Here is a 24064-nt window from a genome sequence, read left to right as displayed (position 1 = left end):
TAATGATGTCATGTTAACTGCTTTAAAAATATGCCCTTTATGAGTCAGTCAGCCCACAGTTGATTAGTAGGGATGTCAATCTACAGCACTCTATATTTAGTACAATAAGGGTGAAAAATGGAAAATGTACATTGATGTTAGCTTGTGATGACCGGTACAATAATTACCTAAAATATATGCTCACTGAGAACTCACTATACTTCCCTTTAAGTGTCTATAGACATCATACTGTATATAGTATAAAATGTTACCATGCTGATTGGCAAAAGAACATTAAGTTCATTTTGGTCCTTGATGTTTTTCAAAAAGTTCACCATTCAAGTGATTCTCCAGTCTAGAGAAGCACTCAAGATAAGACTTGTTTCCATATATATTCAGCCAGTTCTTGGCATTTCAATGTGCGAGAAACCTGAACACAATCCAGTGGGACACCAGAAAGATTTGCCATCAGTTCCATCAGCTTCAGAAATGACTTGGGACTCGTCAAGTGAACACGCACTGGGCCAATGCTTCCTTTAAAGCGGAAAGATTTGTAGATAGGAAAGTGTTCCTGGAGAGTCTGGTCCAACTGTATACAAAGGAAATGTGAGATAAGATTAGAAACATGTGAATATATCCAAACATGAGGGTGTAAGAGCTCCAAAAGGAAGGGATATGCCATCTAATTTTTCATTTCGACAGCCAATGTAGTCATCTAGGTCTGAAACTTTAGCTGACTATGCTAAACATCAGCTGTAAATTACTGCATTGTCTCCTTCTCTTGCTATACAGTACTTTCCTCAAAACTCCCTCCAGATACCTATAGCTCCTGTTCCTCACCTGACTGTTTTTCCTCTAAGCTTTTTCTGCCTTAGCTTATTTATTTTTATCTTCTACTTATTTCCTCTTATTTATCTCTCTCTTTCCCTACTACAGTATGAGGGCTGTACCAAAAGTATTGCAAAATTAGGCTTAACTATTTTGTTAGCATACATAGGTCAATCAAATTTAACATGTTGGTAGAGTAACTCTTCGTCTATATAACTCTTCTTTATCGTTGCAGGTAAATAATGGATTCCAAGCAGAAGCAACGTGTTGTCATTGAGTTATTGGTGAAGGAGGGGTGCAGGCTGTCTGACATTCACAGAAAGGTACAGAATATATATGGAGATTACACTTTTGACAAGAGTCACCAATGTCAAGACTTGTTCTTATCAATGTGTCATCTCCATAAACATTCTGCAGTCTTCTGTAGATGTTGGACAGCCTGCACCCCTCCTTTGTCAAGAACTCAATGAAGGCATGTTGTTTCTGTTTGGAATCTATTAGGCCCTGTTCACACCTGAGCGTTTTTCAGCTCGAAAACAAGCGTTTTGTCGCCTGAAGCTCAAAAAAAGTACATATGCTTCTTTTTTTGGTAGATTGCCAGCATTTTTGTTAGATATCAATGCCTGCCTCCAAACTCCTGCAAAAAACGCCCCAAAAAAGCCTGAAAACAATATGTTCTGGTGTGAATGGAGCCTTATTTACCTGCAATGAAAAAGAAGAGTTACTCTACCAACTTGCCATATTTGAATGACCTGTGTCATTATTATTGAATAGTGTCGTTATTAACCACTTGCTGACTGTATACTGTATATATATATATATATACACACAGCGGCAAACTCTCCTGCGCTGGATCACGTACATAGAATGTGATCCATCACTTCCGGGTTGGGGACGCGCAAACTGATCAATATACACTTATTGGGATTTTTTTTTACCAAAAATGTTTTTTTTTTTTTACCAAACATTGTTGGTCTATTTTTTAATAGCGCAAAAAATAAAAACTGCAGAGGTGCTCTAATGCCACCAAAAGAAAGCTCTATTTTTGAGGAAAAAAGGACATACATTTTATATTTGGGTACATTGTCGTACAACCCTGCAGTTGTCAGGTAATGTAACGCAGTGCCGTAACGCAAAAAATGGCCTGGTCAAGAAGGGGGTAAATCTTGTGGAGGTCAAGTGGTTTAAAAGTTGTGCCCATTTTTGCATTACTTTTAGTACAGCCCTCACATGTTCTTTTTGTTCTGACACTTTCCTCTTTTCTTTTTGTGCATTCTGCTCTGACTCCTTGCTGTTTCCCATTTAGCTGTCTCTCTTTTTTTTCTTACTTTCTTTTTCTTTTCCAGCATCTCACTCTCTAAACCCCGCTCTCCTAGCTTACTCTATTTCACATAGCTCCTATCTTTTAGCTACTTTGTTAAATAGCTTTGTCTTTCTCAGAACCTTATTACCTGTTTTCCCTCTTTGCACATTTATATATACTAAGTGGTGAAATCAGTATTTCTAATTGACAACAGTGCATTGAAGGAAATAACTGTAAAGCCAGGGTTGCCTAACCATGGAATAGAGAGAGAAACACCAAACTGATATTTAAGTCCAGATATAGTTTACAGTTGGTATCATCTGCTTAAGATCCAGTGCATTTAGGGAGTTCTAAAGGGCCCACTTCATCACAGCTTAAAGCGGAGCTTTACCCTATCTAACACCCATGGTCCAAAAGGTAAATACTGTATGTGAAATTGAGGACATCAGGTAAGTGAACTTGTTGCTTTTTCCTGTAAAGGGTAATTTTTTAAGATTTATTTACGTTTTAGGTATTAGAGTTAAGATTTAGGGATAGGCTGTTTATTATATATTTTTTAATAAACTTTAAAAAAAATCCCTATCACATAAAATCATATCATCCAAGAATACCAGCTGGTATCTTCATGGCTAAATAACCATGTAAAAGAGGTAGCCCTGCCAATCTGCAGTCTGTATACCCTTCAGCAATAGGCTGGTGTATTTAAGAGGGTTCTTTATAAAGAAAGGATGAAAAGCTGAGAAAAAAAAAAAAAAAGGAAAGAATGGAAGAAGTTTAAATATGTGAATGAAAAAATAAAACACAAAATGTAATAAAGAGGACAATAAAGTACAGCAAACAGAGGAAACGTACAGCAAAAAATATAAGTGGGCAATCTCTTAACACAGGGAGGTTGATATACAAAAGGCAAATATACTGTACACTGCAAGTGCAATTGCTCTAGATCCGAGGGGAAGCTCTGTTAATTTCGATCATCTAATCATGTACAAGTAAAAATGCTTTTTTTGATTTTCCTTGCATTTGATTGAGTATTCTTTGCAATGTGAAGCTTTATCTCATTTACTAAGCTCTGGAGCAAGTTCACAGTATATTTCCCTTCAGTTAATCAACCCCATAGTGTAAATAACATGAAAGGACTGAAAAGCTCTGGTCTTTTACATATAATTAACATAGTGGTGGGGTTAGGGGATACTGCGCTTCTGGGAAATATTACTGGCCAATTGTAAAGTCAATATTAAATAAATAAATATATAGGTGTAGTGTAAACAGAGTGCTTGAATATAAAGACTCAGATCCCTTAAGGCCCCATGCACACGGGACGTTTTAAACGCCACTGTAAGCAGCGTCAGGCGTTTTCTTTTTGCAGCCTAAAAACGCCCCTCCATGTTATTCTATGGCCTCATGCACACTCAGACGTTTTTTGAGCTGTAAGTGGCTTAGGCGTTTTTAGGCTGTAACAAGAACCCACCACCTGCGCGTTCTGAGGACCAGCGTTACAGCGTTAAAAACGCCTGACGCTGCTAAAAGCTGAATAACTTTGCTATAACGTTGCTTAACGTGCGTTAAGCCACGTTATACGTTTTTTTTTCTTCCATTCAAAATCAATGGTTCCCTATGGGAGCCTATTGATTTGAATGGAGGTCGCACCGCAACACCGCAAGTCGGATCCGACTTGCGGGGTGACTTGCGCTGTGGGAATCTTGAGGGGGAACTCCACGCCAAAATGGGAAAAAAACGGCGTGGGGTCCCCCCCAAGGTTCCAAACCAGGCCCTTCGGGTCTGTTATGGAATTTGAGGGTAGCCCCATGCCGAAAAAACGGCGTGGGGTCCCCCCCAAAATCCATATCAGACCCTTATCCGAGCATGCAGCCCGGCAGGCCAGGAAAGGGGAGGGGACGAGCGAGCGGCCCCACCCCCCCTGGACCACACCAGGCCACATGCCCTCAACATGGGGGGGTGGTGGTGCTTTGGGGCAGGGGGAGCTCTGCACCCCCCACCTCAAAGCACCTTGCCCCCATGTTGATGAGGACAAGGGCCTCATCCCCACAACCCTGGCCGGTGGTTGTGGGGGTCTGCGGGCAGGGGGCTCATAGGAATCTGGAAGCCCCCTTTAACAAGGGGGCCCCCCAGATCCCGGACCCCCTCCCTATGTGAATGGGTATGGGGTACACTGTACCCCTACCCATTCACCCCATAAAAGGCAGTGTATGGAAATAACGACAAGAGACGTTTTGGAAAGTTTATTAAAAATCTTCATCCGACTCTTCTTGTCTTCTCCTCTCCGGGGTCTTCTCCGGGGTCTTCTGCTCTTTTGCTGTCCGCCCTTCTTGTCTTCTCCTCTCCGGGGTCTTCTCCTCTCCAGGGTCTTCTGCTCTTTTGCTGTCCGCCCTTCTTGTCTTCTCCTCTCCGGGGTCTTCTGCTCTTTTGCTGTCCCCCTCTTCTTGTGTTCTTCTCTCCGGGGTCTTCTGCTGTCCCCTCTTCTGCTGTCCTCTCTTCTTTTCTTCTCCGGTCTTCTGCTCTTTTGCTGTCGGCTGTCGGCTGTCTTCTTCCTCCGGTCCTCCTCCGACGACGTCTCCGCTGATTATGCCTATCTCCGGTCTCTTCAGCTTTTATCTGGGGGTGAGGGCCGCTCGCTCGTCCCCTCCCCTTTCCTGGCCTGCCGGGCTGCATGCTCGGATAAGGGTCTGGTATGGATTTTGGGGGGGACCCCACGCCGTTTTTTCGGCATGGGGCTACCCTCAAATTCCATAACAGACCCGAAGGGCCTGGTTTGGAACCCTGGGGGGGACCCCCACGCCGTCTTTTTCCCATTTTGGCGTGGAGTTCCCCCTCAAGATTCTCACAGCGCAAGTCGGATCCGACTTGCGGTGTTGCGGTGCGACCTCCATTCAAATCAATAGGCTCAAATAGGGAACCATTGATTTTGAATGGAAGAAAAAAAAACGCTGCTAAAAGCAACGTGGCAAAACGTGCAATAACGCCAATGGAAAAAGCTACTGAAAGCACGTTTTTACAGCTGCTTTTTCCGGCGTCAGAACTAACTTTGACGTACGTTTTTTCTAACGCCCCGTGTGCATGGGGCCTAAAAGTGGGGGCACACTAAAACAATATCAATATATATATATAAAGTGCTATAGTGAATCTGTAGGTAAATAAATAAAGGAAATGGTACTCTTGTCTCCAAGTAAAACCATCAAGTGTAAAGTGCATTAGTGTGCTTCATATTTAACAACAAATTCTAAAAAATTACCATTTTTTATCTTATAAATAATCAAGTGCTAGGTAAAGTGCAGTGCTTAAAATAAATAAATTGTGCAAAAAATTCAGTCCTTTATAAAGTGTCAAAGGTGACTAAACCGATTCTTTCAAGTGAAGAAATATTCTTATATGTCCAAGTAGTGGAATTTTCATAGAGTGGTGACCCTCCACCTAGACACCATGTGGAAAAATATGGGGTGCTTCTTCTCTCTTGTGTACCCCTCTGGGTGTGCTAATCGCTCACCTCTATGACTCAGAAATTGCGCCTTATTCAAATTTCCAGAGCTCCTCTCCTCTCCTGCTCTGACTCTCAATGGATAATGGCTTTCAGATAGCCCCAGATGGATCAGCCTTTCATATGTCCCAATGGCCAGCGGATCTCAAAGTAAAAAGGGCTCACAATAGTGCAATATTGCCGTAGATATTGACTTTATTTCAAAATATAAGGTTAAAAACACTCACATTTGTAAAGAAAACAATGTGCCTTAGGTTAGGTAAAAGATCGCGGTCCTCACTTCCGCATACGTCACTTCCGGTATAGCATCCCTACGCGTTACGCCACTTCCATTCACGTGGCTTCTTCAGGGAATTCAGGGACGCTATACCGGAAGTGACGTATGTGGAAGTGAGGACCGCGATCTCCCCTTACCTAACCTAAGGCGCATTGTTTTCTTTACAAATGTGAGTGTTTTTAACCTTATATTTTGAAATAAAGTTAATATCTACGGCAATATTGCACTATTGTGAGCCCTTTTTACTTTGAGATCCGCTGGCCATTGGGACATATGAAAGGCTGATCCATCTGGGGCTATCTGAAAGCCATTATCCATTGAGAGTCAGAGCAGGAGAGGAGAGGAGCTCTGGAAATTTGAATAAGGCGCAATTTCTGAGTCATAGAGGTGAGCGATTAGCACACCCAGAGGGGTACACAAGAGAGAAGAAGCACCCCATATTTTTCCACAAAGAAGGTTGCCTGTGTTGGGTACTAATAATGGTGCCACATCCCAATTTGAATCTAGAAAAAGAAATTCCCCTGTTGGTGGGACTTTTTAGGCACTCACGTGTACACAAAAATTGTAAAAATATTATAATTTTATTAAAGAAAATTATTACAAAATATAAAAGGCAAGTAGGATAGAATACATCATATGTGCAATAAAGAATGACCACACCAGTTCAGGGTGAAGACTCAAATCCCGACTAGTTTCGGAGTTTACAACAGATACTCCTTCTTCAGGGGGAGAGAAGAAACCCTGTGTGGTGGTCTGTAGATAATTAATCAAAAATACATCAGTTAACAAACAGCGTGTCACAATCATTTTTACATCATATCAATCTGAACAACAGATTCACAAAGACAAAACGACGTTGTAACTTACATTCTATGCAGTGATGAGAAGCATTATATACTTGCGCACATCGTGTTAAAATCAAGTGGTCTGCATGCTCAGCTGAGTACAAACATTGGCTGTATCGAAGATATAAATAGAGTGGCGATGCCTCTCAGTTATAAATTGTATCAGAGAGGGATTATTATGGCATGTAGTGGATGGCCCCCGGAGAGCACCAGATAAAGACAACTGGATCCCAAATGTGGCTGATCAGCTGGAGGGGAGAGAAATGAAAATATCAGATGGGAGCCTTTAATTGGAGGTAAGTTAAAGATGGCTCTATTAGGAGAGAGGAGAAGGCAAATAAAGGGGTTAATTGCCAGTGTTATATTGTGCAATAGTGTATTGAGCTCAGGTTCAGTTTTGTTTTGTAACAAGGGACAAGAAAAAGCCCCTTATTTTAGAGCATTGGTGGTAAAAACCACCAATGCTTTCAATTCAGTGTTCTATTTCTCCTATTCATAATAGTAGCCATTGAGGAAGAGATAAACTCTAAAGGATATACAATAAGTGAAATGGAAAAAAGGAATATGGAGTTACCTGGTTCAGATGGCAATTGGCTTAGATACTGCAAAGCAGTCCTCAATGTTCTCAGCGAGCGAGCAATGTAGCTCATCGCTAAGAATCCGAGGGTTTAAATAGATAGATTAATTAATATTGCAGCTGTGGTCACTTATCTGATTATGCTCCGGTTTCAGCTGGTCGCCTCGTGGGGTCCCTGGTGCGGAGGGGCCGGGCGTTCCCCCATCCCCGTGTGTCCGGAAGTCCGGCGGGGCGGAAGTGCGGTCGGCTCCTGCGTTCCACCGGCACGCCACACGCCCCGTCAGCGTGGATTGCAGGCGGGGCGTTGTGTGAGTTGGCGTCCGCACGTCTTGTATAGGAACAAGACTATTGCAGACAGCTTCCCTCATATTGCGGCTCGCCACTAGGTGGCGGCCGCCTCCCGTGCCGGGTTGCTTTACCTGGTAGACAATAGAAGGCCAATATCTCCACTTACATATCATCTATAAGAGGCGCACAATAGTGGATAAACTTAGTATTGCACCTTCTTTAGATAACATTTTATAAAATGACATGAAGAAGACAATAGAATTATATAAATGAAATCCCTCATAGATTAGTTCTAATGTCTTCAATCTCTGAGATTTATACAACTTAAAAAAAAAAAAAACAAAAAAAAAAAAAAACATATATATGATAGATATACAGCCTCGGTATGGCCCAGACGAGCATGAGAGCACTTGTAGGGAGATTAGGAGCCAAGTAATGTGTATTTGCCTGATAGTAGCGATCCTGTTTTTGAAATTGTACATCTGCTTGCGATTATCCCCTGCTATTGAAAGTATTACAGCAGGATTATTTGGATCCACCATGAAGTATGGTGGAATAATCCAGAGGAAAAAGATGTTATTTCTCCATGCCCCCTGAGGTGAAGCCCTCCAAAAAAGGTTTGAAGGATATCATCTCATTGAGTCCTGGGGGTTCAGTAGCCCTGAGGAGATATATCCACCGTAGCTCCATTTGCAGGAGAACCTTGTTCCAGTCTCCTCCTCTGGAGCTAGGGTGGATCCTGTCAAGAATTAAAAATTTGATCTTTGGAAATTTCCCTGGGTGAACAAGTCCTGCATGCCGTCCAAGGGGCAGGTCCGGATCACAGGTCTTGATGCTTTTGATATGCCTGTTGGCCCGTTTGAAAAATTCTAACTTGGTTTTACCAACATAAAAACAGCCGCACCCACAGAGTAGTAAATAAACCACTCCGTGGGTGCGGCAGTTGGCAAAGTGTTTGGGTCTAAAAATTTGACCATTTGGCAAAACTGGGTTTTTGGAAGTAAGCATGAAGCCACAATATCTACAGCTGCCGCACATAAAAGTGCCTCTGTATTTGCATGGATCTGATCTCTGTTGGCTTTTAAATTCGCTCTGGACTAATTTGTCCTTTAGCGCCGGTACCTTTTTATAGGTAAAATGAGGGTACTCTGGGACGTGCCTACTTAAAGCCGGGTCCATTGTGAGCATATGCCAGTATTTGGTTACCACCTTCCTAAGCATTGGATGTTGCTCTGAATATGTTGTGATTATTCTAAGGATCGGGTCATCCTGTTTATTTTCTTTAGGGGATAGTAATTTGTTTCTGTCACTAGTTATAGCTTTTTTGTAAGCTTTTTTTAGAATTGATTTTGTATATCCCCTAGCAAGGAGTCTGGTCCTCAAATCATCCGCTGCTTTGCGGAAGCTCTCCAAATCTGTGCAGTTGCGCCTAGCTCTCCGGTACTCTCCATAAGGTATGGAGTGCACAAGAGATTGCGGATGGAAGCTCGACGCATGGAGGATGGTGTTTCCAGCAGTGGGCTTGCGATAAAGACCACTGCGGAGAACACCATCCTCACCTCTGTATATCTCTACATCCAGAAATGTAATTTTGTCCCTGCTTGAATTCATGGTGAATGTTAAGTTGAAGGCATTTCTATTCATCCTGTCTATACAATGGTACGGTGGATATATCTCCTCAGGGCTACTGAACCCCCAGGACTCAATGAGATGATATCCTTCAAACCTTTTTTGGAGGGCTTCACCTCAGGGGGCATGGAGAAATAACATCTTTTTCCTCTGGATTATTCCACCATACTTCATGGTGGATCCTAATAATCCTGCTGTAATACTTTCAATAGCAGGGGATAATCGCAAGCAGATGTACAATTTCAAAAACAGGATCGCTACTATCAGGCAAATACACATTACTTGGCTCCTAATCTCCCTACAAGTGCTCTCATGCTCGTCTGGGCCATACCGAGGCTGTATATCTATCATATATATGTTTTTTTTTTTTTTTTTGTTTTTTTTTTTTTAAGTTGTATAAATCTCAGAGATTGAAGACATTAGAACTAATCTATGAGGGATTTCATTTATATAATTCTATTGTCTTCTTCATGTCATTTTATAAAATGTTATCTAAAGAAGGTGCAATACTAAGTTTATCCACTATTGTGCGCCTCTTATAGATGATATGTAAGTGGAGATATTGGCCTTCTATTGTCTACCAGGTAAAGCAACCCGGCACGGGAGGCGGCCGCCACCTAGTGGCGAGCCGCAATATGAGGGAAGCTGTCTGCAATAGTCTTGTTCCTATACAAGACGTGCGGACGCCAACTCACACAACGCCCCGCCTGCAATCCACGCTGACGGGGCGTGTGACGTGCCGGTGGAACGCAGGAGCCGACCGCACTTCCGCCCCGCCGGACTTCCGGACACACGGGGATGGGGGAACGCCCGGCCCCTCCGCACCAGGGACCCCACGAGGCGACCAGCTGAAACCGGAGCATAATCAGATAAGTGACCACAGCTGCAATATTAATTAATCTATCTATTTAAACCCTCGGATTCTTAGCGATGAGCTACATTGCTCGCTCGCTGAGAACATTGAGGACTGCTTTGCAGTATCTAAGCCAATTGCCATCTGAACCAGGCAACTCCATATTCCTTTTTTCCATTTCACTTATTGTATATCCTTTAGAGTTTATCTCTTCCTCAATGGCTACTATTATGAATAGGAGAAATAGAACACTGAATTGAAAGCATTGGTGGTTTTTACCACCAATGCTCTAAAATAAGGGGCTTTTTCTTGTCCCTTGTTACAAAACAAAACTGAACCTGAGCTCAATACACTATTGCACAATATAACACTGGCAATTAACCCCTTTATTTGCCTTCTCCTCTCTCCTAATAGAGCCATCTTTAACTTACCTCCAATTAAAGGCTCCCATCTGATATTTTCATGTCTCTCCCCTCCAGCTGATCAGCCACATTTGGGATCCAGTTGTCTTTATCTGGTGCTCTCCGGGGGCCATCCACTACATGCCATAATAATCCCTCTCTGATACAATTTATAACTGAGAGGCATCGCCACTCTATTTATATCTTCGATACAGCCAATGTTTGTACTCAGCTGAGCATGCAGACCACTTGATTTTAACACGATGTGCGCAAGTATATAATGCTTCTCATCACTGCATAGAATGTAAGTTACAACGTCGTTTTGTCTTTGTGAATCTGTTGTTCAGATTGATATGATGTATAAATGATTGTGACACGCTGTTTGTTAACTGATGTATTTTTGATTAATTATCTACAGACCACCACACAGGGTTTCTTCTCTCCCCCTGAAGAAGGAGTATCTGTTGTAAACTCCGAAACTAGTCGGGATTTGAGTCTTCACCCTGAACTGGTGTGGTCATTCTTTATTGCACATATAATGTATTCTATCCTACTTGCCTTTTATATTTTGTAATAATTTTCTTTAATAAAATTATAATATTTTTACAATTTTTGTGTACACGTGAGTGCCTAAAAAGTCCCACCAACAGGGGAATTTCTTTTTCTAGATTCAAATTGGGATGTGGCACCATTATTAGTACCCAACACAGGCAACCTTCTTTGAATATTTATAGGTAGCAAATACCAATCCCCGCCTTCAGCCTGTGTTGCGTCCTATTTGTTTATCCACGGGAGTGATTAATTCCTCTCCCTCCTGTGGTCTAAACAGACTAATCTTTTTATATGTAATTTTTCATTATTTGATATACAAATCGCATTTATGATTTTTTGATGTTAATGGGAGATCTGTTTAGCCAGGTTTATGTTTTTGCATGCACTGAGACTTATCTGCAAGTTTGTAATTGACTCAAACCAATCCCCTAACCAACAGTTGAAATACAGACTCATCCTTATTCCCTGTACAATTTGACACATCATGGCGAATTACACAGGTGACGAATGGGAGGGACTTATGTCCCAATATCTCAAGGACTTTGGACAAAGAGAATATACAGATGCGGATTTATCCGCACTCTTTTTCCAGCTTTCCAAGGTCCTAGAGAAAAAATCAGCCACTTTCTGGCACATAAAATCGTTTCAGGACTATCTAAAAAATAAAACAAATCCAGTAGGCCTTAGAGTTCAACTTTTTCCACTCTTAGATGATCTAAGCCTGGAATTCAAAACCAATTGGGAACAAGCCCTGAGTGACTGTTCAGCCACCCTTATGACACTCTTGATGGGAGAATACACCCGCCGTTCTGCAATACTAGATAAAGAAATTGGCACGTTATGCGACAAAATGCAAAAATATAAGACACATAGACTTTTTGACGAGAAAGAAAAACAATTGAAACTACATTTAGAAATCTTTAATCGCAATATTTTGATTAAAAAACAAAATAAATTTAATCGAGATAGTATTGCCTTTGAGCAAAAGAAGGCATATAAATGGAACACTAATAAATCACTATATAATGGGCCACCCAATGGACAACACCAGGCAAATACCTCTCACCTTTCCACTAAAAATACACCACGTATGCCACAAAATACAACCAAACAAAAAGCAAAGGAAAGAGTTAAACGAGCATACCAGGATGAAACCACAATTAGGCAATCAACTAAAAAATCTAATGTTCAACAAAAACCAACTTCCAATCTTTCATTATTTCAACCACAAACTCCCCAATTGGACAACACTATTCAGCCACCACTAGATGTCACCTCTTCCCTCACTAACACACTCACATCCAATATATCTCAAACTCCTCTTTCAGTCATATCCACTACTGACATCCAAAACTCCACTTTTTTAGAATTACTTCACCAAAGAGCTCCAATTTACACACCAATCACCAACCAGACACAACCACAACCTTAGAACACCCTCTCACTACTTCCATTACTGAACCTTTGGAAGCTGATCTATCAGTAATTAATCTTTCCGATTACAAATTATCTCAAGATTAAATTGAGGTCCTATCTAAAGGCCTTAGTTTTTGTCCGAGTACTTCTTTTAATAAATTTGATTTCATTAAAGATCTTAACCTTTTTGCCCGAAAGTTGAACTTTAAGGTCATCTTTGACAAAGAAACTGATTCTGAAACACCCAAAACCAAAAAAGATCCCATTCTAGACACACTCATATCCTTATTAGAGGAAAACGACGACCTTATCGATAGGGTCGACCTGCCATCATTGTTGGCGGGAGTCGATTCAAAACAACTAAACTCCACCACTAAGGCAGAGTCTCTGAGGAAAAAATCAGATAAATTTCCCAATTCCATTAACACCAACATTTCCGCTTTTGCAAAGCTTGTGTCCAAAGAAGTCGAAAAAATAAACATTCGGCCATCTAAAACACCCAATATCACAGCGAACCAAAGGTTAGCTATTAAAAAATTATCACAAAACCATTCAATCACAATAAAACAGGCCGACAAGGGCGGAAATGTTGTTGTTATGAATAATTCACAATATACAGCTATGTGTTATAAAATTCTTAAAAACCAGTACTGGTATCGCAAAATCACAGCTGATATTGTTATAAAATACCAACAAGAATTTTACCAATTAATTGATTCAGCTTATCTGAACAATGTGATCCCCAAGCATACATGGGAATTCATCCGCACAACTTTCCCCATCACTCCAACTTTTTATTCGCTCCCTAAAATTCATAAAAACGCCACTGATCCACCAGGGCGGCCAATTATTTCAGGTCGAGGCTCCATCTCTGACAATGCCAGCAAGTTGGTTGACACCTTTCTCAAACCCCTTGTGACAACCTTACCGTCACATGTCCGTGATACTATACATTTTTTGCAACGCATTGAGAATCTGTATGTCTCACAAGACTGTCTATTAGTCACCATAGACGTCGAGGCTTTGTACAGCTCTATCCCTCATGACCGGGGGATAGCAGCCGTACAACATGCAATAACATCAAATCGCAGCCTCGACGCATATGGTGAATTCATCCTGTCTGTCCTACAATATATTTTATATCACAATGTGTTTACATTCAATGGCTCCCACTACCTCCAGATACAGGGCGTAGCGATGGGCACATGTTGCGCCCCATCCTACGCCAATCTGTATCTGGGGGAGTGGGAGGAATCTTTTCTTACCAACGAGGCTACTTCTATGTATACGGACCACATTCTAATGTGGTTACGATACATAGATGATGTCTTCCTGATATGGCAGGGATCTTCTGAACTCCTAACCCATTGTATAGACAGGATGAATAGAAATGCCTTCAACTTAACATTCACCATGAATTCAAGCAGGGACAAAATTACATTTCTGGATGTAGAGATATACAGAGGTGAGGATGGTGTTCTCCGCAGTGGTCTTTATCGCAAGCCCACTGCTGGAAACACCATCCTCCATGCGTCGAGCTTCCATCCGCAATCTCTTGTGCACTCCATACCTTATGGAGAGTACCGGAGAGCTAGGCGCAACTGCACAGATTTGGAGAGCTTCCGCAAAGCAGCGGATGATTTGAGGACCAGACTCCTTGCTAGGGGATATACAAAATCAATTCTAAAAAAAGCTTACAAAAAAGCTATAACTAGTGACAGAAACAAATTACTATCCCCTAAAGAAAATAAACAGGATGACCCGATCCTTAGAATAATCACAACATATTCAAAGCAACATCCAATGCTTAGGAAGGTGGTAACCAAATACTGGCATATGCTCACAATGGACCCGGCTTTAAGTAGGCACGTCCCAGAGTACCCTCATTTTACCTATAAAAAGGTACCGGTGCTAAAGGACAAATTAGTCCAGAGCGAATTTAAAAGCCAACAGAGATCAGATCCATGCAAATACAGAGGCACTTTTATGTGCGGCAGCTGTAGATATTGTGGCTTCATGCTTACTTCCAAAAACCCAGTTTTGCCAAATGGTCAAATTTTTAGACCCAAACACTTTGCCAACTGCCGCACCCACGGAGTGGTTTATTTACTACTCTGTGGGTGCGGCTGTTTTTATGTTGGTAAAACCAAGTTAGAATTTTTCAAACGGGCCAACAGGCATATCAAAAGCATCAAGACCTGTGATCCGGACCTGCCCCTTGGACGGCATGCAGGACTTGTTCACCCAGGGAAATTTCCAAAGATCAAATTTTTAATTCTTGACAGGATCCACCCTAGCTCCAGAGGAGGAGACTGGAACAAGGTTCTCCTGCAAATGGAGCTACGGTGGATATATCTCCTCAGGGCTACTGAACCCCCAGGACTCAATGAGATGATATCCTTCAAACCTTTTTTGGAGGGCTTCACCTCAGGGGGCATGGAGAAATAACATCTTTTTCCTCTGGATTATTCCACCATACTTCATGGTGGATCCAAATAATCCTGCTGTAATACTTTCAATAGCAGGGGATAATCGCAAGCAGATGTACAATTTCAAAAACAGGATCGCTACTATCAGGCAAATACACATTACTTGGCTCCTAATCTCCCTACAAGTGCTCTCATGCTCGTCTGGGCCATACCGAGGCTGTATATCTATCATATATATGTTTTTTTTGTTTTTTTTTTTTGTATAGAGTTGTAAGTTGTATAAATCTCAGAGATTGAAGACATTAGAACTAATCTATGAGGGATTTCATTTATATAATTCTATTGTCTTCTTCATGTCATTTTATAAAATGTTATGTCTGCAATAGTCTTGTTCCTATACAAGACGTGCGGACGCCAACTCACACAACGCCCCGCCTGCAATCCACGCTGACGGGGCGTGTGACGTGCCGGTGGAACGCAGGAGCCGACCGCACTTCCGCCCCGCCGGACTTCCGGACACACGGGGATGGGGGAACGCCCGGCCCCTCCGCACCAGGGACCCCACGAGGCGACCAGCTGAAACCGGAGCATAATCAGATAAGTGACCACAGCTGCAATATTAATTAATCTATCTATTTAAACCCTCGGATTCTTAGCGATGAGCTACATTGCTCGCTCGCTGAGAACATTGAGGACTGCTTTGCAGTATCTAAGCCAATTGCCATCTGAACCAGGTAACTCCATATTCCTTTTTTCCATTTCACTTATTGTATATCCTTTAGAGTTTATCTCTTCCTCAATGGCTACTATTATGAATAGGAGAAATAGAACACTGAATTGAAAGCATTGGTCGTTTTTACCACCAATGCTCTAAAATAAGGGGCTTTTTCTTGTCCCTTGTTACAAAACAAAACTGAACCTGAGCTCAATACACTATTGCACAATATAACACTGGCAATTAACCCCTTTGTTTGCCTTCTCCTCTCTCCTAATAGAGCCATCTTTAACTTACCTCCAATTAAAGGCTCCCATCTGATATTTTCATGTCTCTCCCCTCCAGCTGATCAGCCACATTTGGGATCCAGTTGTCTTTATCTGGTGCTCTCCGGGGGCCATCCACTACATGCCATAATAATCCCTCTCTGATACAATTTATAACTGAGAGGCATCGCCACTCTATTTATATCTTCGATACAGCCAATGTTTGTACTCAGCTGAGCATGCAGACCACTTGATTTTAACACGATGTGCGCAAGTATATAATGCTTCTCATCACTGCATAGAATGTAAGTTACAACGTCGTTTTGTCTTTGTGAATCTGTTGTTCAGATTGATATGATGTAAAAATGATTGTGACACGCTGTTTGTTAACTGATGTATTTTTGATTAATTATCTACAGACCACCACACAGGGTTTCTTCTCTCCCCCTGAAGAAGGAGTATCTGTTGTAAACTCCGAAACTAGTCGGGATTTGAGTCTTCACCCTGAACTGGTGTGGTCATTCTTTATTGCACATATGATGTATTCTATCCTACTTGCCTTTTATATTTTGTAATAATTTTCTTTAATAAAATTATAATATTTTTACAATTTTTGTGTACACGTGAGTGCCTAAAAAGTCCCACCAACAGGGGAATTTCTTTTTCTACATATTTTTCCACATGGTGTCTAGGTGGAGGGTCACCACTCTATGAAAATTCCACTACTTGGACATATAAGAATATTTCTTCACTTGAAAGAATCGGTTTAGTCACCTTTGACACTTTATAAAGGACTGAATTTTTTGCACAATTTATTTATTTTAAGCACTGCACTTTACCTGGCACTTGATTATTTATAAGATAAAAAATGGTAATTTTTTAGAATTTGTTGTTAAATATGAAGCACACTAATGCACTTTACACTTGATGGTTTTACTTGGAGACAAGAGTACTATTTCCTTTATTTATTTACCTACAGATTTACTATAGCACTTTATATATATATATATTGATATTGTTTTAGTGTGCCCCCACTTTTAAGGGATCTGAGTCTTTATATTCAAGCACTCTGTTTACACTACACCTATATATTTATTTATTTAATATTGACTTTACAATTGGCCAGTAATTTTTCCCAGAAGCGCAAAATCCCCTAACCCCACCACGATTTTTTCACTGCCTGGTCACCAGTATTGGTACATGCAGCATTTGGGAAGGCCTTATACACAACACATCTTTCCGTAGACAGCGCGAGACTCATTCTATAATATAATTAACATACTTAGCCCCGGTTCACATTTGTGCGATTGCGGAGATCGCATGTAATTCGGAGCGCACTGCTCCTAAATTACATGCGATCTCATGTGCAGTGCGAATTTCAGCCATACATTTCTAAAGTTCCCAGGTGACAAGAACAGATTTAGAAATGATTGCAAGGAATCTCACCTTTGGAGTATGGAAGACACATAGGTGGACAGACCCTTTAATAAGGTGTAAATAATAATTGCCTGCGTGTAAAACAGATTCTTGAAAGCAGCCATTAGTCCTTTTTCATAGCATTAGGCATACAGGGATATTATTTGCTAAATTCCCCATTAAATAGTATCCCCATTTGGTCCATTACTTTAAATAAATTACTCAGACCGCCATTTTGTTCTGTTTACCTCCTATATAGCAGCAAATTATTCTAATATTCAAATGCCAATTAATTGAAGCAATTTTAAAAATGCCTGGCTACTAGTGACCTTGGGGAGGCAGTTGGCAGTACCCATAATGATATTTTTTCTGGGTAACAGCCAATGGCATTGTATATGTAGAGAACTGGTTAATTAGTCAGGGAAGCTGATAAGGCAGCAGATGGCTTTTATGTACTGTATTAATTAGAGTAGAAGTTCACAAACCTAGGCTTTTATTGTCAATGGATACAAGTATTATTATAATCAAAAACAGCAAGGTGGATGTGTGATAAGCACTCTTAGTACAGTAGAGTAATTTACATCTGACCAATCTTAGTCCTTGTGTGAATTCCCCAATACATCATGGTTGCATCCAAGTCAATGCTGAGAAAGAGGAGCTAGAGGGACAGCAGCTACAAAATCTGTTTACCAGTATCCAAAAGAACAGAACAGGGGGCAAGAAAACCTCAGCACTGCAGCTCTGGTGAAACTACCAATCCCATCATGTCTCTGCCTCTGGGATTCACGCCTGTGGCTGTCAGAGTTTTGCAAATCCTCATGAGACTTGTAGTTCCAAAATAACTGGAATGCCAGGGTTGCCTAACCCTGGAATAGAGAGAGAAACACCAAACTGATATTTAAGTCCAGATATAGTTTACAGTTGGTATCATCTGCTTAAGATCCAGTGCATTTAGGGAGTTCTAAAGGGCCCACTTCATCACAGCTTAAAGCGGAGCTTTACCCTATCTAACACCCATGGTCCTACTGGTAGCTAACACCTCTGCCTTTAATTTTTTTTTTTTAAATTTCCCCAGGCGAGGTACGTCATGTCTGGTCTCCTGTTGACTGTCATCAATCCCAGGAGTCAACTGGCATCCTCCGCTGCTGGCATTGCATTATTTCAAAACCGGAAATGACAATGACGATGTTGGGCAAAGTTAGGCACCATTTTTGAAAAGTGTATTTGCTGTCTTGACAATACAGGGTATCGAGTGGCAGCAGCAGTGGAGGAGCAGGAGAAGGAGGAAACAACAGCAGCAGTGGCAGCAGTAAACAGAGGTGGGGTTGCTGCTTTGTGGCAGTACACTGTGATCGAGGAACTCAATTTGGCAGAGCATGGGTAAGCCAGCTGCACTAAATCCCAGAACACAATGGTGTCAGCTTCAGATGCCCACGCCAAAGATGCCCGCCACCAGAAAGTCATCAAGGCACAGTAACCCAGACATTTAAAAAGTAAGGACATTATCTGCTTTATTGACAATATTTAAAAAATGTTGTATAAGGATCATGGGGATGTTTTTATTGCATTTTTGAGTAGGTGACTGTATCTCCTCTTTAAGAAATTGGTGCTCCAGTCACTGGTTAGGCTACCAACACAGCATTTTTAACCACCAAAGAAGGTGTACTTTAAAACAAATGCCTACTGAAAAATTTTACTCTGGATGACATACTCTTTAGGGACATTGACCTACCTAAACCAGCTCTCAACAAATCCACTGCTCTATCAATAATTTACCATTAGGCACAGTAGGCAAGTGCCTATAGGCACCATCAGCAAAGAGGCAGCTTTCCCAGTCTATAAATTTATGTCCAAACATGTAAATCACATTGATCATCATCAGCGCAAATTGTAATCTCATAATGTAAACTCATATGAGGTCAAACCACAATATTTTAAGCCATTTTAGGACTAGAAAACCAAAAACTGAACTAGGAGTGGAAAATGATATGAAAATCTGGCAGCTAAAAAAATACCCCTGATTGAAAGAGAAACCCCCTTAGGTTGTGGGACTTTAAGGGTAACAGTAAAGGCTCTCATAAGAGAAATTTTAACGTGAAGTTATTATAAAATTATTTATTTTGTAAAGTTGTGGTTGTAACAGACAATCATCATAAACTGTACATGTTTGAGTCATAGAATCAAAAAAGCATGAATGATACAATACAGTTGTAGGTACATAGCAGAGTCCAACGCGTTTCAAACTGTTTGTTTTAGTACATAAATCTTCCTCAGGGAGTCTGCATATGTTCCTGAAATACATGGTCAAATGTAAGTTCCAAGAAACAGAATATATCTAAACATTTTACAGTGAAAACTTTTTTATACATGTAAAAAATATATTATTAGCATCTGCGACCACATGTTGCCCTTAAAGAGGTCCTGGAAAGCCTCATGCTGGTCCAGGATACTCCTAGAGAGGAAACCTACTCCCAAAGATTGAAAAGGAAAAAAGGAAAAAAGGGGGGGGAAAAAAGGGGGAAGAAGAGGAAGGGGGAAAAGACAAAAAGAAAAAGAGAAAAAAGAGGGAAAGGGGGGGAAAAAAAGAAAAAGAAAAAGAAAAAGAAAAGAAAAGGGGGAAGGATGAAAAGACCCCTTGTGTTAAAAGGACATACCTGCAAAACAGTAGAGCCCAAAAGAAGGTTCCCCTTCGGGGGGATTGGAACTCCCATGCGTTGAGAGCTAGAGTCAGGTATAAGGATTTATTTTGTATCTGAAACAGTGAGTATATTTACAACTGTCAGAGATCCAAGGTTAATGTAAGTATGTATATAAACATTATTACAGAGAATATTCATGTAAAATTCACCTGTTATGATGATTTTCATGTAGACATATAAAGAGGGGAAAAAAGAGAAAACGAAACCAGGAAAAATAGGGAAAAAAGGGGAAAAAAGCTAATTTTTCAGGAAAATATTATCTTCCGATGTATATATCTCTTGGATTTATTGAAGTGGGATCCTATCAGGGGAAAAGGAGATATATCTTTTCAGCTTTGGTAGATCAGGATAATGTATATATTATATTTAAGTAATATGATTAGAATAGCTCTTACCTCACTAATTTATTGGAGGGTGTGAGGTATCTCATCAGTTTCCAAGAGTTTTGGGGAGACCTATATCTTCCCAAAGGGAATATAAGTCCTTGCCTGAAAGGTATAGGACAAGGATAATATGCCTATATAGGTATACATTTTGCATATCTTATTATTAGTTAAAAGTAGGTATTCCACCTGAGACGATCATACCGTTCTGATTGAAGCCTGTCGTCACCGTATCCAATGAGGACAGCAACATATCATCCTATGAGATATAGGATGTGATCTAAGATTACTCGTCCTATGAATCCTGATAGTCACATAGAGAAAAAAATAAAAATAAGATAAAACCCTCTTGTAATAAGTTGCCTTCATAGTTAAGAAAAAAGTTTTTGGTTATATAGGTCTCCTCCAGAGTACTCACTGTTATGTATGGATATCGGCGCAATAGGCGTTCGGTGTTGCATCGGAGAGATAGCTCTCCGTTCTGGCTCTCGGCGTCCCCTTAAGTACCCAAGTGTCCAGAGTCTCGTGGTGATTCTCGCGGGAGTTTTGTAAGTAGTTACGTCATATCCGTCTTTTACCACCGGAAGTTCCCCGGACTGGCGGTGACATCACATCCGCCCAAATCAAAGGCTCCGACGTGTGTCATTTCCGCCTGAAATGCCCGGAGATTATTCCGCTGGACTGGCGGTGACGTCATATCCGCCCTTTTCTCTAATAGACTCCGCTAATATGTCCGCCTAAGTTGTAGCGGTATAGTCATGCGGTAGATACATAGAGGGGGGATAATTTTAATTAATTTTAATTTGTAATTGAAGGTGAAATAAACATTGTGGATGGAATAAATAATACCTATCTATATTGTATATGGAGACTACTAGTGGACACTTGTTTTAAAGAAAGGGGAAATCTGTAGAAGATAACGCCCCAGGCACGGGTGATGCGTATATCCCCTGGAAAAGATTGACCAGGGGTTTCAGGATGAGACATATGGAGCATAGCAACCAAATGTTAACGTCCCGGAAACGCTTGTTTCTCCAGATGTTTGATGGGCCTAATGGTGGTCCCCATAGGAGATGTCTCACCCGTGCCGGGCTCTCATTTGCAGGGGAGCCCCCCGAGGGGAAAAAGAAAAAAAGGGATGATATAAATGCCATGTTGGTGTCAATTACATGGACAGGGATACAAGTTGGCTGGTAGGCCTACACAATGGGAAGAAAGAAAGAGATAACAGAATCTAGAAAAGGGGGGGTTTTTTCAAAAAGAGGGAAAGGAAAAGCCTCTAGTGCACAGGAGAGGGGGGGCAGGGGGGGCAAAAATTCCCCAATCAGGGGATATTTGCACAGAGAAGACCCAAGACCGGTCTGTAGTTGTAAACCCACCCCCAGCATTGACCTGTGACAAAAGGAAAAAATGTTAGTCGCAGAATGCATCACATATTTATTTTGGACAATTTAAATGTATATCCAATTTAGGATATAATAGTATATTAGTAATGTTGATGATTTTGTGACCCACTTAGAGATCTGATATCTCATAAAATTTTGTATCTTAGTACTATCACATAATCACGATGGGGGGAGGGGGGGGGGGATGAGAGGGGGAGGGTTTTACAATGTCGTAATGGTCCTAGTTTGAATAAGGAGAAGGTATTTGAGATCTAAGTGAGAAATTTATCCACTTTTATATGAAGTGTGGAGTATATTTCCCAAAGGGAAAAAGGACATAGAGAGTAAGGACCCTCAGTCTGTCTTCCCCGAGGAAAATCCCTCTAGAAAAGGCCTATAGCTTTCCGCCTCATTTAGGCCAGGGGGGGTGGTTGCCGCAAGCCTAGCAATCCAGCGCATTTCCCGCTGGAGTAGCTGCTTGTTCCAATCACCCCCCCTGGCCGGTATATGTACCCTTTCAAGGGCATAAAAAGTTACCTTGGGGGTTCTGTATTTGTGCGTAATTGCCATATGCCTACCAAGTGGTAGATAAAGGTCTCCAATATTGAGACTCTGCATATGCTTATTGATGCGTTTTCCTAGTTCTTGCTTGGTCTTCCCGACATAGAAGGCCTTACATTCGCAACGCATCAAATACACGACCCCCTTAGTTTTACAATTTACAAAATGTCTGGGTTGAAAAATTTCACCATTGGGCAGTGTGGTTGTTTTGCATCTGACTATCACTTTGCATTGATCACATCTACCACAGGGGAATGTGCCTTTTTGTTGACATGGGTCCTCTCTATTGGGGCCTTTGTACTCGCTTTGTACTAGAGTATCTTTTATAGAGGTGGCTCTTCTGTATGTGATGGCTGGGGCTGGTGTCACTATATGTTGGAGGATAGGATCCTCCCTGAGTATAGCCCAATGTTTTTTTAGAATTCCATAGATATTCTCATGTTCAGTTGAATAATTTAAAATTATTCTTGGTGGATTCCTGGGGGGTATTTCTTCCTGTTTCTGAGGTTTGAACAGTAGGTCCTGTCTTTTTAAGATTTGTACTTTATTGTAATTTTTCCTGAGACATGATCTGGAATATCCCCTTTCTAAGAGTCTCTGTGTCAATTTATTTGCCTTTTCTTTGAAGTTTTTCTCAGAGGAACAATTTCTTTTAATTCTTAAATATTGTGAGTATGGAATAGATCTCTTAAGGGGTTGAGGATGAAAACTTTCTGCATGAAGCAGTGTATTGCCAGCTGTGGCTTTTCTGAATAAAGTGGTTGATAGTTGACCATCATCTTCTTTGATGATGGTAATATCAAGGAAGTCCACAGATTTAAAGTCATACTTCATAGTGAAAAATAAGTTCATATTATTCTCATTCAGTTTAGTAAGACACTCTTTAAGTAAATCCACCGGGCCATCCCATACCATGAAGATGTCGTCGATGTATCTCTGCCACAAAAGAAAGTGGTAAGAGTACATCGACAAGTCTTCATTGGTAATGATTTTATGCTCCCACTCCCCCAGGTACAGGTTCGCGTAGGATGGGGCACAGCAAGTCCCCATTGCTACTCCCTGTACCTGGAGGTAGTGGGAGCCTTGAAAAGAGAACACATTGTGTTCTAAGATAAATTTTAACAAATCCACAATAAATTTATTGTAGTTTGGTTCTTGTTGTCCCCTTTGTAGCAGAATATTTTTGATGGCCAAAAGGCCTTTGTCATGTGGTATAGAATTATAGAGGCATTCTGCATCTATGGTTACTAGAATAGCGTTCAACGGAATGGTAACATTTTCTATAATTTGAAGCATATGAATAGTGTCTTTAGTGTAGGATGTTAAACCAATTACATGGGGTTTGAGGTGGGCGTCCACAACACGGCTGGCAGTTTCTGTTATACTACCGTTACCCGATATTATGGGGCGGCCGGGTGGATCTCTCAAGTTTTTATGGACTTTAGGTAAACAGTAGAATGTGGGAGTACGTGGATGTGATATCCTCATGTACTCCCACATCTCTGTAGTAATGGTGCCAGTAGTTCTGGCATCATCAATGATAGCATAGTATTCTTTATTGAATTGTTGGACTATAGAGGCAGAAATTTTTTGATAACACGTTGTATTGTTTAGAAGTTTATAGCACATCTTCTCATAATCCCCATTGTTCATTAGAACAATGTTCCCCCCCTTATCACTTGGTTTTAAGGTGATGTTATTATCTTTTTGGAGGGTTTTAAGGGCTTTACGTTGGTTTGGGAGGAGGTTATCTATAGTAGGGTTGACGT

The 24064-nt window shown here is 41.0% G+C and overlaps 1 protein-coding gene across 1 annotated transcript in view; it reads right to left on the bottom strand.

Annotated features, from left to right (window-relative positions):
* Nucleotides 1-217: 217 nt before the first annotated feature.
* GHDC (GH3 domain containing) overlaps nucleotides 218-24064 on the bottom strand; it is a 409562-nt gene continuing 385715 nt past the window's right edge. The window contains exon 10 of the mRNA XM_082271446.1: nucleotides 218-568. Within this exon, the coding sequence (XP_082127572.1) occupies nucleotides 347-568 (222 nt within the window). The 3' untranslated portion in view covers nucleotides 218-346. The remainder of the gene's footprint in view (nucleotides 569-24064) is intronic.

This window comes from Pelophylax lessonae (genome assembly GCF_965119305.1).
Source record: "Pelophylax lessonae genome assembly, chromosome: 11".
NCBI lineage: Eukaryota > Metazoa > Chordata > Amphibia > Anura > Ranidae > Pelophylax > Pelophylax lessonae.
Note: the sequence above shows the minus strand (reverse complement) of the source record. Positions and strands in the feature narration are given on the sequence as shown.